This window comes from Monodelphis domestica, chromosome 3 (genome assembly GCF_027887165.1).
Source record: "Monodelphis domestica isolate mMonDom1 chromosome 3, mMonDom1.pri, whole genome shotgun sequence".
In the NCBI taxonomy this organism is placed as follows: domain Eukaryota; kingdom Metazoa; phylum Chordata; class Mammalia; order Didelphimorphia; family Didelphidae; genus Monodelphis; species Monodelphis domestica.
In genome coordinates, this window is record NC_077229.1 from 268,152,158 (window position 1) to 268,167,137 (window position 14,980).

The window sequence follows — 14,980 nt, forward strand, 5'->3', positions numbered from 1 at the left end:
ACAGCTTAGAATCTCCACAGCCTTTCTCCACTCGCACAGCAATCTTGCTGGGCTTGCACTGGTATTACACCCAACAATCTCCTTCACTCATATGGCCTGAGAGATGAATATTAGATGTGAAAAACTGAGATTTTTCCAACCTCACTGAGCAATTCTTAGGACCTCCTTTCAGAACAGGGTCAGCCCAAAGAGAGAGTCTGTTGGATTAATTGTCTCTCAAAGCACCATGGGAAAATTCTCTTTTTACCCATAATCCATCTCTGAGATTCCATTCAGATTTAAAGAAACCTAACTTATAACTCTCTCTCATATATCTTATCAATACTATTTAACTCTATTTCCTATTGAACTCTTACTTAATTAACAAATAATTCTCTACAATACACCAAAATCTCCCCAGTTCTAATCTGAATTTAAAGTCGATGGTAGTATTTTTGTTTATGTTTGTTTTTGTCTTTGTAGTCTCAGGGCCCAACAAAAGGCAACTAACAAATTATTAATTTAACTAAATATGATGTGAAATTTAAGTCCTTCACTACACTCATTAGCTTATCAACATCTTTTCTAAAATATATTGACCAGAACTAAATATAGTAATTATTTCAACTGTATCTATATGCTACTTTGGCTACAGAAAAGGATGGCATATAGCTCTAATCAAATCCGAACACACATGTTCAACTTTCATAAAGCAAAACTCTATATATTCCTCTAACAATTACACCTCATATTCTTCCATCTCTCCCTCGATCTCTCACCCCCTAAGCCAGTCTCCAGCCAAGCCTTTCCTTCCATATGTCCCCAGGCCATCAGATTTCATATTCTTTCCCTCATGATCTTGACCTTGTAAATTAACCAGTTCATTTCTCCACTTTAAAAAAAATTTTTTTTTTAACCCTTAGCTTCCGTCTTAGAATCAATACTGTGTATTGGTTCCAAGACAGAAGAGAGGTAAGGCCTAGGCAATGGGGGTTAAGGGACTTGCCCAGGGTCACATAGCTAGGAAGTGTCTGAGGCCAGATTGAAACCAGGACCTGCTGTCTCTGGACCTGGTTCTCAATCCACTGAGCAACTTTGCTGCCCCCATTTCTCCATTCTTTTGTAACTTTATTTAATCATAACTCCTAATATGCCTAACTCATAGTTATCTAAACTTCTATATTCTTCATTCTTCGGTTTGTATGACTGAAGTCACATAACCAACCCTAATAGAGACCAGCTGTGAATTTACAGTATTATGGTATATAATCTCCACCAGTTAATCATTTCTTTATAGCAATCCTTTTGTTGTTCAAGTTGTTTTTTGGTCATGTTGGACTCTCCATTGGTTTTCTTGATAGAGATACTAGAGTGGTTTGCCATTTTATTCTCCAGTTCATTTTCTGGCTGAAGAAACTGCAGTAAATACAGCTAAGTGACTTGCCTATGGGTCACCTATCTAGTTTAGTGTCTCTGATATCACATTTGAAACTCAGGAAAATGAGTTCTCCTAACTTCAGACCTAGCACTCGTTCACTATACCACCTAGCTGTTCCCAGTAATCCTTCTATTCTTCCCTAAATGACTTTCTAACACTGGCAGACTCTGTAGCAGACATTCTAATATTCTTACCCCCTCAATATTACCACCACCCCCATCAACAGAGGGCTTTTACCACCTATTTTCCTGGAAACAAAGATGTCATCCTCTGAATTCCCTTTTCTCCCCTTTGCTATACCTCAAAACCCCTCAATATTATCACTAATTCTTTCCTATTTCAACCTAAGTTACTAATCAAAAGTAAGGCAAGGTAAAAACCTCTACTTGTAGTATCATTTCTCTTTTCTTCTAAGAGCTTTAAATACCCATCATTTGTTCCTTATTGATCTTCATTCTCTCCCAACCTTATTCTTCCTTCTCTTTGGAAGACATGCCCAGATATCCATCTTTAAAAAATATTCATTTGCTAATATCCAGAAGCTATCACTGTATACAGCACTCCTCTTTCACAGGTAAACTCTTAAAGTCATCTAAATTAGTTGCCTCCACTTCAATTCAATTCTGAGCTTTCTGCTGAATTGAAACTACTCTACAAGATTATCAATGATCTTACTGCTAAAAACTAATGGTCCATTCTCAGCCTTAATTTTTCTCAAAAGTATGTGATATTGTTTTTTCATATCTAAACATTTTTCTGAGGCCCTATTAAAGAGGTAATCTTTTTAAAATGACTCCCAGCTCATTAATGAATTTTCCAATGCTCTCTATCACAGAATTCTAATGGTCAGTTTCTTCTTTTTTCCTATAAACATATTCTTTTTGCTTCATGAGCTATCATTAGTTCCCTTGGGATCAATCTTTACAATATCTCCCACATAATCAGTTCCTATCTATCTCTCTATTCATATACTCATCCAGTAGTTCATATTCTTATCATTTCTTCCCTGAACCATTGCAACAATCACCTAATTATCAGACTCAACAGTCTTCAATTCTCATTTATTATAAATCCAACTTTTCTCTAAAGCATAACTATAGCCATATTAAAAAACTTTAATAATGTCTTACTAACCATAAAATGAATTAACTCCTGAATGTGACACTAAAATCACATCAAACTGGAACCAAGTTATTCTCCCATGAACGTTATATACCAAATTGTCCTACTTCCTAGTGTCCATACTCAGCACATTATCTCCTACATCCACTTGTACAAACTATCTTTCATGACCTGGAATATTACATTATTCCATTTCTATTTCCATTACTTAAGAATTCCGAGCTTCCTTCACCTTCAAGGCTATAATCATGTATTATGGATAGGAAAGCTTGTTCTAATACCCTATATAGAATTTGCTACCACCTCTTCAATTTTAGCAATGTACACACTTTATCTGTTTGTTATAGTCTTCCAATACAATATAAGTCTTTGAAAATAGATACATGACAAAGACTGAATAAATGCCTGCTAGATTGGATTAGTACTGACAATAGGAAGCAAGTAGTATGCTAACCCTGATATCATCTTGACCCAAAGTATGTTAAGGGTAGGATGATGCTGGTAGAGGATGGAAAAAATGGAATGGGGGTGACACAGGGTGGGATGGGAGATAAGAAATTCAACTTGTACTACAGACATGATGCAGATTCCTCTGGAAAGAGCTTTCCATTTAATAAGATAGAAGTAGTAAGAAAATAAGTTTGTCAAACATATTTCAAAAATTGAATGAGTTGTTGACTAAAAATTTCTAAAATACTAAAGGATATAAGGGGAGATTTTGGTCCTACTATGAAGACTTCTGGTTTTATTCTTTCCTTATGGTAATGAAAAGTAATCAGAAGACAAATATGTGTCAATGTACATATATTTCTTCTTGTTAGCTCAAATATGAACTAATTAAATCTGAGATTAAAAAAACAATAAAAAAGTGCAAAGTATCACTTCAACTTTGTTTTAAAGAAAGTTCATTTTTAAACTGCTATAGTGGATAGCTATTTGAAAAAACAGTATTTTTTCTAATTTATTATTATTTATGTAAATAAAACAGTTGTTATAGCTAATGAGTCTTGAAGTCAGGAAAACCTGGATTCAATTCCTGTCACACATCAGCTATGTGATCCTGAGTAAGTCTCTAAAGCCCTTAGTGTCCCACAGGAAACTAGGACTATTTATAGGCAAAGAAGATACTTCAACCAACAGAATTTCTTTTAAAAGTATAGATGAATGTTTTAAAAAAGATTTTAATGCAAGTAACATGACCCACAAGTGCTTTTAGAAAATATAAAAGGTTATATTCTCCCACCTTTTCAAGCAAATATCACTGAATGATTAAAACAAATAATGTTAATTGGAAAAAAAAGAAAAGAATGATTGGGAAGGTGTGGTTTCACAATATGGATGAATCTGACAAGAAAGGTAAGATATTTGAAATATATCGCTACAACATTACTTTCTCCTTTGATTCCATGTAAAATGGTTCTTTGAATACAATAGTTAAAACATGTGTGCCCCAAATGTTTCTAGATAATTTATACTCTCCTTGACATTTTATTCATCAACAAAGTCTTTACCCTTAGAAACTGATCTAATCAAAAAAAGTGAAGAAATATATACAAATGAAGTGGGAGACAAGTATGGTAGCCAAAGAGTATTTTACTTAAAGGCTTAAAACCTAACTCAATAAGCACTGATTAGCATCTATCAAACACTCAAGCACTGTGCTAGGGTCAGAAATACAAAGACAAAAAGGAGAACAGATCCTGTTTAAGAAGCTGTCAAGTTAAGGAAGACCATGTCTATTATTGGGTAATTTACAGATGGGGGATAAGTAAAGGCATTAGGCAAAAGATGACACCTGATCTACCCCTAAACTGAGTGCACTCCTGGCATGAAGGGGGATTAGGGAGGGTGGGGTGGAGAATAGCCAACTTAAAGGAGAAAGAGTTACCACAAACGAGGAACAGCAAATGTGGCCAATCTGCTGGCCTGACTGATTTTTCACTGTTCTATGAATTATTTTGATAATGCCATTTGAAATGTCATCACTATTTACCATGATGCATTATTTCTTTTTGCCTATTTAAAAACAAAATAAATTAAAGAAGTTGTTTTTAACAGGTATGTATTGAAAAGTTGGGAGCAATTTAAAAAGGATTAAAACCAGAAATGGAATAATTGATAGTAATTGTTATTCACATTTATAGGATATCTTAGGTTTTCTAAATGGATATGCTCACAACAATCGTATTAAGTAACTGGTATAAATAAAATTATCTTTTATTTACAATTAAGAAAACTTGAAACTCAGGAAAGATAAAAAATTTGTCCATGAATACCACCAGTAAACTCAGAGGCAAGACTTAAACAAGAATCTATTGATATTAACTCTATTTTCCCTATATTAAGTGTCTAGTATATTATTACTAAATCTTCCTCTGGTTTGGTTCTATCATGGGAAAAATACTGTAAACTGTTACTTTTGTTGATATTGATAGCATTCAATATTTATTGAATACATTACTGAGGCAAAGAAAACAGACTGTATAGAGAATAGTTTAACAAATATTGATCATTAAAATCATAAAACAGATTTCAGAATGCCTTGAGGGCTTAAGTTGAAATTTTAACTTAACACTACACTTCACAAATATATCAACTAACATTTAAAATATTAAACTTCTGAAGATTATCTAACTTCATATAATACTTTTACAAATGGAGAGAAAAAGGCTCAAACTTCTGCAGAAAAAGCAATTTAATGAACCCAATTAGAAACCAAGTATCTCCTGAGTTTTATCAATACTTCCCACTAGTTTTCAGTGCTATTTCTCATGAATGAAAAAGCACGATTTCTGCACTTATGATAGATAGGATATACTAACTATAATATAAAAAGCTCTTCTTTCAGTTTCTATATATACCATGGATTTTTTTTTTCAGTCTCTTCTACTGGTTCTTTCCCCAACTGCTCCTTTTACTGTCTAAGAGTCTATCTCTATTTCAACACTAGACTTAGTGATGTAAGACCCAGTTTAAAACATGGTTATGCTACTGCCTCTCCCTGGGCAAAACATTTAACATCTATGGGCCACATTTTCTACATCTCTAAAATGAGGAAGCTGAACTAGATGATTTCAAAGGTCCCTTACTTATGTTAATTCTGTGATCCTAAGTTGTTTCTTCTTCTCATCTATCTCAATAATCCTTGTACTAAGTTAGCTTTACCAATAATACTCTTTATTTCTAAATCTATATCTTTATACCCAAATGATTAACAGTTATCTATCTCTACAAGGATGTTCTTTTTGCTTTCCATATTCAAGTTGAAAACTGAATGATCACTCACTCTGTATATTCAATCTATAGCCATGGCTAGTCAGTTTCAATTTTTTGGAAATCTTTCCAATATCTCTCTAATATGCTCAATTTCTCTTCTGATACTGCTACCACATCTCCTCATGCTTGAACTGCTACAATAGTTTTCTAATTGGTTTCCCTGTCTCTACTCTCTCCCCAATCAAGTCCATACTCCACTCAACTGTCAAAATGATTTTCCTAATCATTCCATTTTATTTTTCAAAAGCACATACAGTATTACAAAACCTGTACTATTTAAGGCTCCTTATCCTTTGGTAGTAAGAAGTCATGATAAAATGTCTCTTTCCAAAAACACAGACCAAAGAGTTAACTGAATGTTGTTGTTCTGCTATTGCCAAAAAAAAAAAGAAACAAAGAAATTGTTTTTAAATACTTAAAACCTCAGCCTATTCCGAAGCATTAAAATGAGCCATTTACTTTCTCTTTTAAGGTCCAAAGAAATTTGCACTTTTATTAGGAAGGAGGGTGACTTTAAACTGTTATCCTATATGACACTCTATGAACAAACAAGCTTTTAGAAAAAAAAAAAACCAAAAAACGAATGTGACCTCTCTACTAAATAAACTCCAATGTCTCCCCATCACCTCTGGGAAATAAATGCAAAAAACTGGTAAATAAACTCCAATGTCTCCCCATCACCTCTGGGAAATAAATGCAAAAAACTGGTGTCCAAAGTCCTTCATTATATAGACCTTCTCTATTCTTCCAGTGTTCTCACAACTTACTCCCCCCCACCCAAAACCCTCCTACCCACAGCCAATATTTAATTCAGTGACGATAGCCTCTGTTATTCCTTGAAAAAGACAATCTTTCTCTGGGCTCTGGGTATTTTCATTGGATATCTCATGCCTAAAATGTTTTCCATCCTCATCTCTACCTCCTAGTACCCTTCAAGTCCCAGATTAGAACTTTCTTTCTAAAGGAAGCCCTTCCCAATCTGTCATTTTGTAACTGATTATTATAACTATTTTTCAATGCTGAAAATATTATAAGTTTATATTTTTTACTTCAATTATCAATTCACTGAATCTAAGGACAAGTTTTCATAGATCAAAGGATGATAGATTGAAGAAACCTTAGGAATTATCGGTAGTCAATTTATCCTTTATCTACCACACCACTTCACATATGGAAACTTAAGTCCAGAGAAGTCAAGTGAGTTGCTGAAGGGTCGCAAAAGTAATAAATGGCAGTGCCGAGCCTCAGACTCAGATTCTCAAGTAACTATTCCACTGTTGTTTCCATTCTGCTCTACTGGCTCCTGCTATGTTTGGCTCAATGATTGACGGAATAGCAGACAAAACTAGTTCATGAAAACTTCTGTAGGAAGTGCTCTACCCTTTAAGAACCACATTTTATATACAGAGATTTGTTTTTAGCTTTTTATTCATTTTTAGTCATTCCTTAAACAAAATAACAAGTATCCTTCCTTTCAAATGACAGAAACAATTTAGAACAGTTGAGCATAAAAGAAACCCAATTTTTTTCATTAGCTTTTATTATAAAATCATAGATATTTAATATTTAAAAAACACAATACACCAAGTCAAAAATTTGCAGGAGGGTTAAAAATTTCAGATAGCCTCTTGGTTGAGTAGACAAATACTGCAATTTCATATCCCCAAACATATTGTTCACCCTGACTTTCACCAATTATAGGAAGTTCTATTTTCTTGGACATATGAAATCCAATATGTAGCATAGATATTGGCATGTTGGCATCTGGGAAGTATAGCTGATGTATTACATACTTGGATAGATCAGTTAATGATCAATGTATAGACAGTGCAAAGGGCAGGAGAATTCCTGAGCCTAAGCCACAGATGCTTAGCTCTCACCTGGTCAAACCACATTCCTTTGAAAAGTGCATGTCAGGGGAATCTCCACCTCCTCTTATCTTGTCATTGTCTATTCAACCAATGTTAAGACCTATGCTATGTTACATATTCATTGAACACCTCCCAATTCACATCCCTCAATAAATATGGAGGCTTCCTCTTGATTCCTGCATCCTTGGAGTTCTTTCTCCTAATTTCTTTCTTATCTATCCTAGCGACACTGTCACCCACATGCTTTCTATCCCGGAATTCTTACTTCCACGTGTTTTCTTATTTCTCATGTTTTCCTTTAGTTAATCTTCAAGGGAAAACATTATAAGGATCTAGCGCTGCTTCCCATAACTTTTAACTTGTCTTTGAGTCTTCATTTATCATCCATTTTCCTCTGGCTCCCTTCTCCTTCTCAAGTTATAACCCACAACAAAATTTATATAGCAATCGCTGGATGATTGTTATACAATACAACTTCTTTGCAAAAAATCTATTTCCTATAGTTCACATGTGATACAAAGGAAAAGTCTAACTACAGAGGAGAAAAAAAAATCAAACTAAGTAAAATGCAAATGTTTGCAAAGATCTTTTAAATTTTTCAATTGTTTTTAAAATAAAAATAAATTAATTTAAAGCACTATTATATAAATCTACTAAAAGTATAGGGAAAATTATTTTAAAATACAGACTTACCAGTAAAAATATCTCCTGCAGAAAAGGAAACATCTTTATCGTATTTAACATTTAAACGCACAGGCTTTTCAGGGTCTGGAAGAACCATTAGCCTAATTATAGGTCCTTCTAAGGAATTCTTGTTGTAAGTAGCTTTAACCTGGATAGTATGTTCTCCCCTTTTAAAAAAATGAAAAAGAAAATTGAGTTATAACAGTCATTATATAAAAATTCAAAATTATCTAAACAAATTCCACTTAGACAACCTATCGATTCTTATTGCCAATGTTTGAAGTCCCATGGTGTAAAATGGTAATGTTCAAATTAGTAATGCTTTAGTGGAAAGATATGGGAAAAGGGGAAACAAAATCAATATATATGTTTATATATAGAATTATCTTCTGAAATATAAGTGGAAGAGTTATCAAGGTTTAAGAGAAATTATCACCCTTAGCATACAGTTTTTACCTGGGGACAATACTGATCTTTCTCCAAGCAGTTAAAAGTTCTAATGCCAAATACAAGGATCAAAATACACTATGAAATGCTCATAATTTACTCAGCAACTCTTAAGTAAAATGGAGTTATATAATTACATTAATTTTCAAAACAATTTGATACTTACCTAGGGGCAGAAACACTAAAAACTCCCAAATTAGCCATGCCATTTTCATCAGTTTTGTGCTGCTGATTTGAAGGGCTGAGCTATAAAGAGAAACAACTGATAGTTATCAAGAAACAAAATTTTAAAACCCCACAAATTCATAATCACTCAAAAACAACTCTTAATTTTCCTTCTCAACCACCAATTGAATCAAAAGTTATTTTTCAGCTGTCTACAGAGCCAACATTTCTGCCATCTTTTTATATATAGCTGACATGATTAATTATCTATAGTTCTTGGTATTTTCTCATACTACTCCTCCATACATTCCTCCAATTCTATCATGATTCTAGAGTTAAATTCTCAGTTCAACTCTACAATGTCCTCTATTCAAAACTTTGTGGCTTATTACCTTCTTTCTCTTCCTTGACAAATCCCAAAGCTACACAGTGTTCACCATTTGCCTCTTCCTTTTATACTTACATAGTTAAACAGAGCAAGAGGAATGTATACAACTACATTAATCAAAACTGATACTAATTTTTATTCTTTACTTTTTAACTGGACCCTCTGTAACAAAGTAATCTTTGGTTTCTATTTTTTTTTTCCAATTCAGCTTTACAGGAATAATTTCAAACCTTTTCTCAAAGGTCCTTCATCAACCCCTCAAGAAACTCACTTTAAATTATACTGAGAAGATGGAAATTTCCTTTTTTTTCCCAACTTTCATATCTTAAAATTTTTTATTATCCTCCATTCTGTCTTCCTGTACTTCAATAAAGACTACTCCACTCTGATGAAGAGATGACTTTTCTCCTAACCAGGATTAAATGATCTATATGTATTCTTCTTTGATTCCATTCACAATCTCTCTTTACAAGCACCTGCCCCCTAATTTTACATCTCTCCTTATGTATCAGTTCCTTCTATACTTCCTTCAAACATACCTAGATCTCCTCCTGTTCCAAACCTTTAAAGCCCCCACTACACTGTAAAAAACCTTTAACAAAATATCATCCTATATCTACCCTTTCAGACTCTATTAGTAAAATTCTTGGCCTCTAATCCACTTATTTTTCAACCCTTTGTAACTTGGCTCCTAACCTTATGGATTAATAGAAATTGTGCTCTGAAGCCACCAATGATCTCCTAAAATGTGATAGCCTTATATCATAAATCCTCATCCTTTTTGCTCTCTCAACATCATTTAATGCTTCTGGACTAACCTATCATCAGATACTTTCATGAATTTTTGACATCACTCTTTTGGTTCTCTTCCTACTTATCTAATAATTCTCAGGCTCCTTTGCAACACCATCCATATCCAGTTCCCAAACTGTGGGTATAACTAAAGCTTTGTCTTAGGCCCTACAGTTTTCACTTTTTACACTATTTCACATGTTAACTATATTAGTCCCCATGAGTTTGTCATCATTATGCTGATGATAAATCCTAGATTTATATATTCTGCTGTAGTTTATATCCTGAGCTCCAGTCCCATGGTATTAATTACTAAAATTACTAAAAACTAAACTAGCTCTAAAACTAGATACACTGAGACTGTAAAAGATTCAACATGTTTAAAATATTCAAATCATTTCCTTTCTCTCCCAAACTTATCCCTCCACCCAACTTATCTACACTCATTCAAAGTAACCATCATTCCTTCAGACACCCAGATTGTTCACAAAATTATTGTGAACTTCTAACTCCTCCCATGTAGAATGATGAACCTCATTCATCCCACATATCCAAATACTTCTCATATTATTTTTATCTCCACAATATTTCTACCATCCTTCCATCTCTATCTCTGATAAACTCTGGTCTGTACTATGCCAATGGCCTCCTAATCTTCCCATCTTGAAGCTTTCATCATTCCAATTCATTCTCTTCTCCCACATGACAACATGATTTTCCTAAAGAACAGGTATGATTATTATTCTCCCTCCTCAACAAAAACTGATAGCAATCTATTACAATTAAGATAACAAGTAAATTCCTTCACAACTGGGAATCAACAAGCCTTTCTGTTTTGGGTCTTATTACATTATCATTCCTTTTCGTATACTTTATAATCCAGCAAAAATTGGCCTTCTTACTGGTTCTCAAAGACTAGGAACATTTCTTCCCTTCTCTTGACAATGCAATAAAGACAGTGAATCAGTACACCTGCTGTACAACAGTTATTCCTCACTTTTATTCCATGACTGACTTCATTTTACCTAGCCATATAATCCCTGACCTTCTCTATTCCCTTCCCAGAAAACCAAGTCTATTCTGCAAAGCTTAATGTGGGTAATTCTATGTATACAGCCATCTTCCCTTCCCTCTCTCTTTCCTCCTAACAATGTAATAAACTTTCATTTTTCAATAACTTAAGCATGATTCCAAGATCTCATTCTATATATTTCTCCATAATTCCAGACTTAAATCTTCATCTATTTACAAAACATTTTAAACTTAGTTTGTAAAACTTCAAATGCAATATATATGAAACTAAGCATATTATCATTCTTTCTAAACCTACCAGCAGTCTGAAATACCACCATTCCTTTAGTCAATTAAGCTTGTAATGCTGAAATTGTCTTCATCTCAATCTTACTCTCCCACACATTTGATGTGGCTGGATCTTATCAATTCAATTTATGCAATATCTCTATAATTTGACTGTTCCCTTCTACATCCACTGTTACTGCCACTGTTAGAACCACGTTCTACCTACTTAGCATATTGCAACCTCTATCAATAAAGGACTCCCCATTTTAATATCTCCATCCTTCATATTACTGATAGACAAATCTTACTCAAAGACTTAATCATGTTGGTTCTCTGCTCACAAATCTTTATTGACTACTCAATTCTCTACCAAGTTTAACTAGCATTCACAACACTTGAACCTCTTATGCTATGCCACCACTCCAATTTAGTATAATATTATTGCCTTCCAGAAATTCCAGGAAGAAAAGCATTCAAGGCATAAGGACTAGGCAATGATAATGAATAGATTAAGGAGATGAAGTTTCATGTGAGAAAAATGGCAAAGAGGCCAGTATAACTAGATCCTAGAGTATAAGGAGGTTCAATAGACTGGAAAGGGAGGGATGACTGGTTATGAAAGCTTTAAATGTCAAAAAAGGAGGGATTTATATTTGATCCTAGAAATAATATAGTTATTGGAGTTTATTTCATAGGGAGTGAAAAGACCAACAAGGGTCTTTTCAACAATTAGGAAAATCACTCTAGAAGATGAGAGGAGGATGGATTAAAGTGAAAAGAAACTTCAGGAAAACTAATCAAAAGATTATCCCAATACTCTAGGGAAGGAGGTAATGCCGACCTATACCAAAGTGGCAACCATGTGAGTAGAAAAGAGAATGTGTACAAAAGTTACAATAAAAGTGGAAATGACGAGATTTGATAATGAACTAGATAATCTATAAAGAAAAGAGTATCTAGGAGGAGAGAATGATGTCTGAAAATTGTGGAGAGGAAAGATAAGGACTGAAAAAAACCATTAGACATAGTAATGAAGGGATCATTTACAAAGGTATCTGACATAAGGAAGGTATTTTTAAAATGTTTGCAATGTTAATTAATCTTCCTGACAGAAATGCTCATATTTTACCTGAATCTTGAATCTCTCCAGTGTATAAGATAGGATTCTGTGCACAGTAAGCACTTACTAGAATTGGTGGAAATTTTTTCTGACTAATGTATATTGTACTTAATGCTTATAATTTATTTTCCTTTCTAGAAAAAAAATATTCACTCCTTTTTAGGTAGTATTTAAAAAGTTTCACAGGTCTTTATGCAGATAATCTCACTGTATCACAACAAATCTAAAAGGTATGGGCTTTAAGAAGCAAATCACTTTTTATAAAGTGATCTTGAAATTTACATCCTAACTCTAGACTACAAATTGAAGATACATAAAAAAAATCTTAAAAGTGGATGTTCTATTTAATGTGAAGATTTGTATCCTCAGTTTTAGTTATTTAGTAAAAAAAAAAAAGTTCTGGAATAACAATGTTAATGTACCTTGCTACATACTTCATGAACATTAAAATTAAATTTCCAGGCAGGGTCACATGAGGGAGTTGTATCTTGCTTGATTTAAACTAAATGGTAGGGAAATGAATGCTTATGATGCAATACATAAAAACTATGTTACTAAGGAACAATTATTTAACAAAATTCAAAATTATCTTGTCAACATACTTAATATTCAAAGATGGATACTTACTTTTAAGATCGCTGCTTTCACAAGACTTATTTTAACTAGTGGTACAGAAGAAGGATTTTCCCACTGATCACAAAGTTGAACTGTAAGGGGGTTTGGTAATTCTTTTCCATTAATCACAGGAATTGGCTGAAATACAGAAAAATATTTTAAGAAATACTAAAAATGTGCCAAATTACATGGCATAGTCATTGATTTATTTATTTACCAAAAGATAGGTTGGATCATTCTAAAGTAGTGGCATATTGGCTTGTCCTTTCTTCTAGAATTCTATAAGAACCACTGGTTCTTGTGAAAGGTACTGCACCTAAATTTACCTCTTCCTCAACTCTAGAATCAGCAAGTGGACCTCCATAAAATGGATTATTGTCCAAAGAAATCATTCACTCAAGTGAACAACTTATGTTGATGTCTATATACTACTTTAGGGAAAAGGTACAAGTAGGGTTAACTAGCAAATGCTGGTAAATATATGCCTATTTTATTTACACACAAATCCCTTTTGAATTATACAAATTAAATCTCTACAAATAGAACTTTCCAGAAGGTCATAATATATCTCTTAGTAATCTAAATGTGAGATTCTCTTTTAATGACTGGTGAATCAACATTCTGCTCAAGGAATGTAATCATATCTATCCCAATATTCTTGATATAACTAAAACCAGAAGCTACAAGGAAATTGTAGTTAAAACCGAAAAGTAACTGAAAGGTTTTCCTTGAAGAGGTAAATAAGAGTTGTTCAAACAAGAAACATTATTCCATGTGACATTGCATTTTTCATGATGAGAACAATTTTGTTGGTAAAAAGACTACCATGAAAATGGCAGAGTATGTAGAAACCTCTGTAGAAGAAGATGAAGTCAGGAAATTTTACTAAGAACTCCAAAAGACTCAAAATTCAATAAAAGCAAGATAAATAAAATAGAACCAATGTCAGATGTTATGCTTTTTGGAGATACGGAATGACATAAGGTGATATTCTTTCCCAAATTAGATATGTAGAGTCAGAGGATCAATTTGTTAGACAAAACAACAGAATCAATGAAACTATATATTATGAGGCACAGACAAGGTGCAAGTTGGGGCAAATTCAATCCAAACTATTTAATTGTTGTGTCCCCCCCAACTCCCCAGAAATGATGAAAAGAACAGATATTGGCATATTACTACCATTTTCTAAGAAATTTTAATGAATACTGTCAATCTTCACCAAAAAAACTTAGAAATCATTTCTATGTTTCCCCACCACCACCACCAAAGAGTGCCTGATCCTAAGAAGGGTAATAAAGCAGTCAAGAGAAACATCATTTAAAAGCAAAAATACATTTGTAAGACCTCAAACAATTGGAGAAAATATTAATTGCTCCTAGCCAGGCCAAGCCAACATAAAAAAAAATGGCAAATCTGTCTAAATTAATTTATATATTTCATGCCAAAGAAATCAAACTTCCCAAGTGATAATCTCTAGCAGATTACAGCTTTACATAGAATTAACTAAAAATTATAGAAAATACAAAGGAAATTAAATTTGTTGACTATAAATTATTATTTGATTTAAAAGAAGATACTGCCTTAAAGACTCTCCTCTCAAAAGGCATTTTTCACATATATACCAAAAATCATACTGGAATCTTTGATATATATAACAAACATAACAATCTTTGTCCAATATTTTTCTAATTATGACTATAAAGACATAAAATAAAACATACATGCACTAAAGGTTTTTGCCATTTTCAAGGAGGAATCCAGCATAGAGTTCAAATTGAAAA

General features: G+C 33.2%; 1 protein-coding gene across 5 annotated transcripts in view; it reads right to left on the reverse strand.

The window, feature by feature from the left end:
• SMCHD1 (structural maintenance of chromosomes flexible hinge domain containing 1) overlaps nucleotides 1-14,980 on the reverse strand; it is a 229,644-nt gene that overhangs the window by 86,732 nt on the left and 127,932 nt on the right. For all 5 annotated transcript variants that reach the window (XR_008917679.1, XR_008917678.1, XM_056823757.1 and 2 more), the window contains exons 30-32: nucleotides 13,209-13,334; nucleotides 8,984-9,063; nucleotides 8,380-8,537 (exon numbers count right to left, since the gene is read on the reverse strand). Coding sequence is in view for 3 of the 5 variants with exons in the window: in XM_056823757.1 (XP_056679735.1) it covers nucleotides 8,380-8,537; nucleotides 8,984-9,063; nucleotides 13,209-13,334 (364 nt within the window). In the remaining 2 variants the exon portion in view is untranslated. The remainder of the gene's footprint in view (nucleotides 1-8,379; nucleotides 8,538-8,983; nucleotides 9,064-13,208; nucleotides 13,335-14,980) is intronic.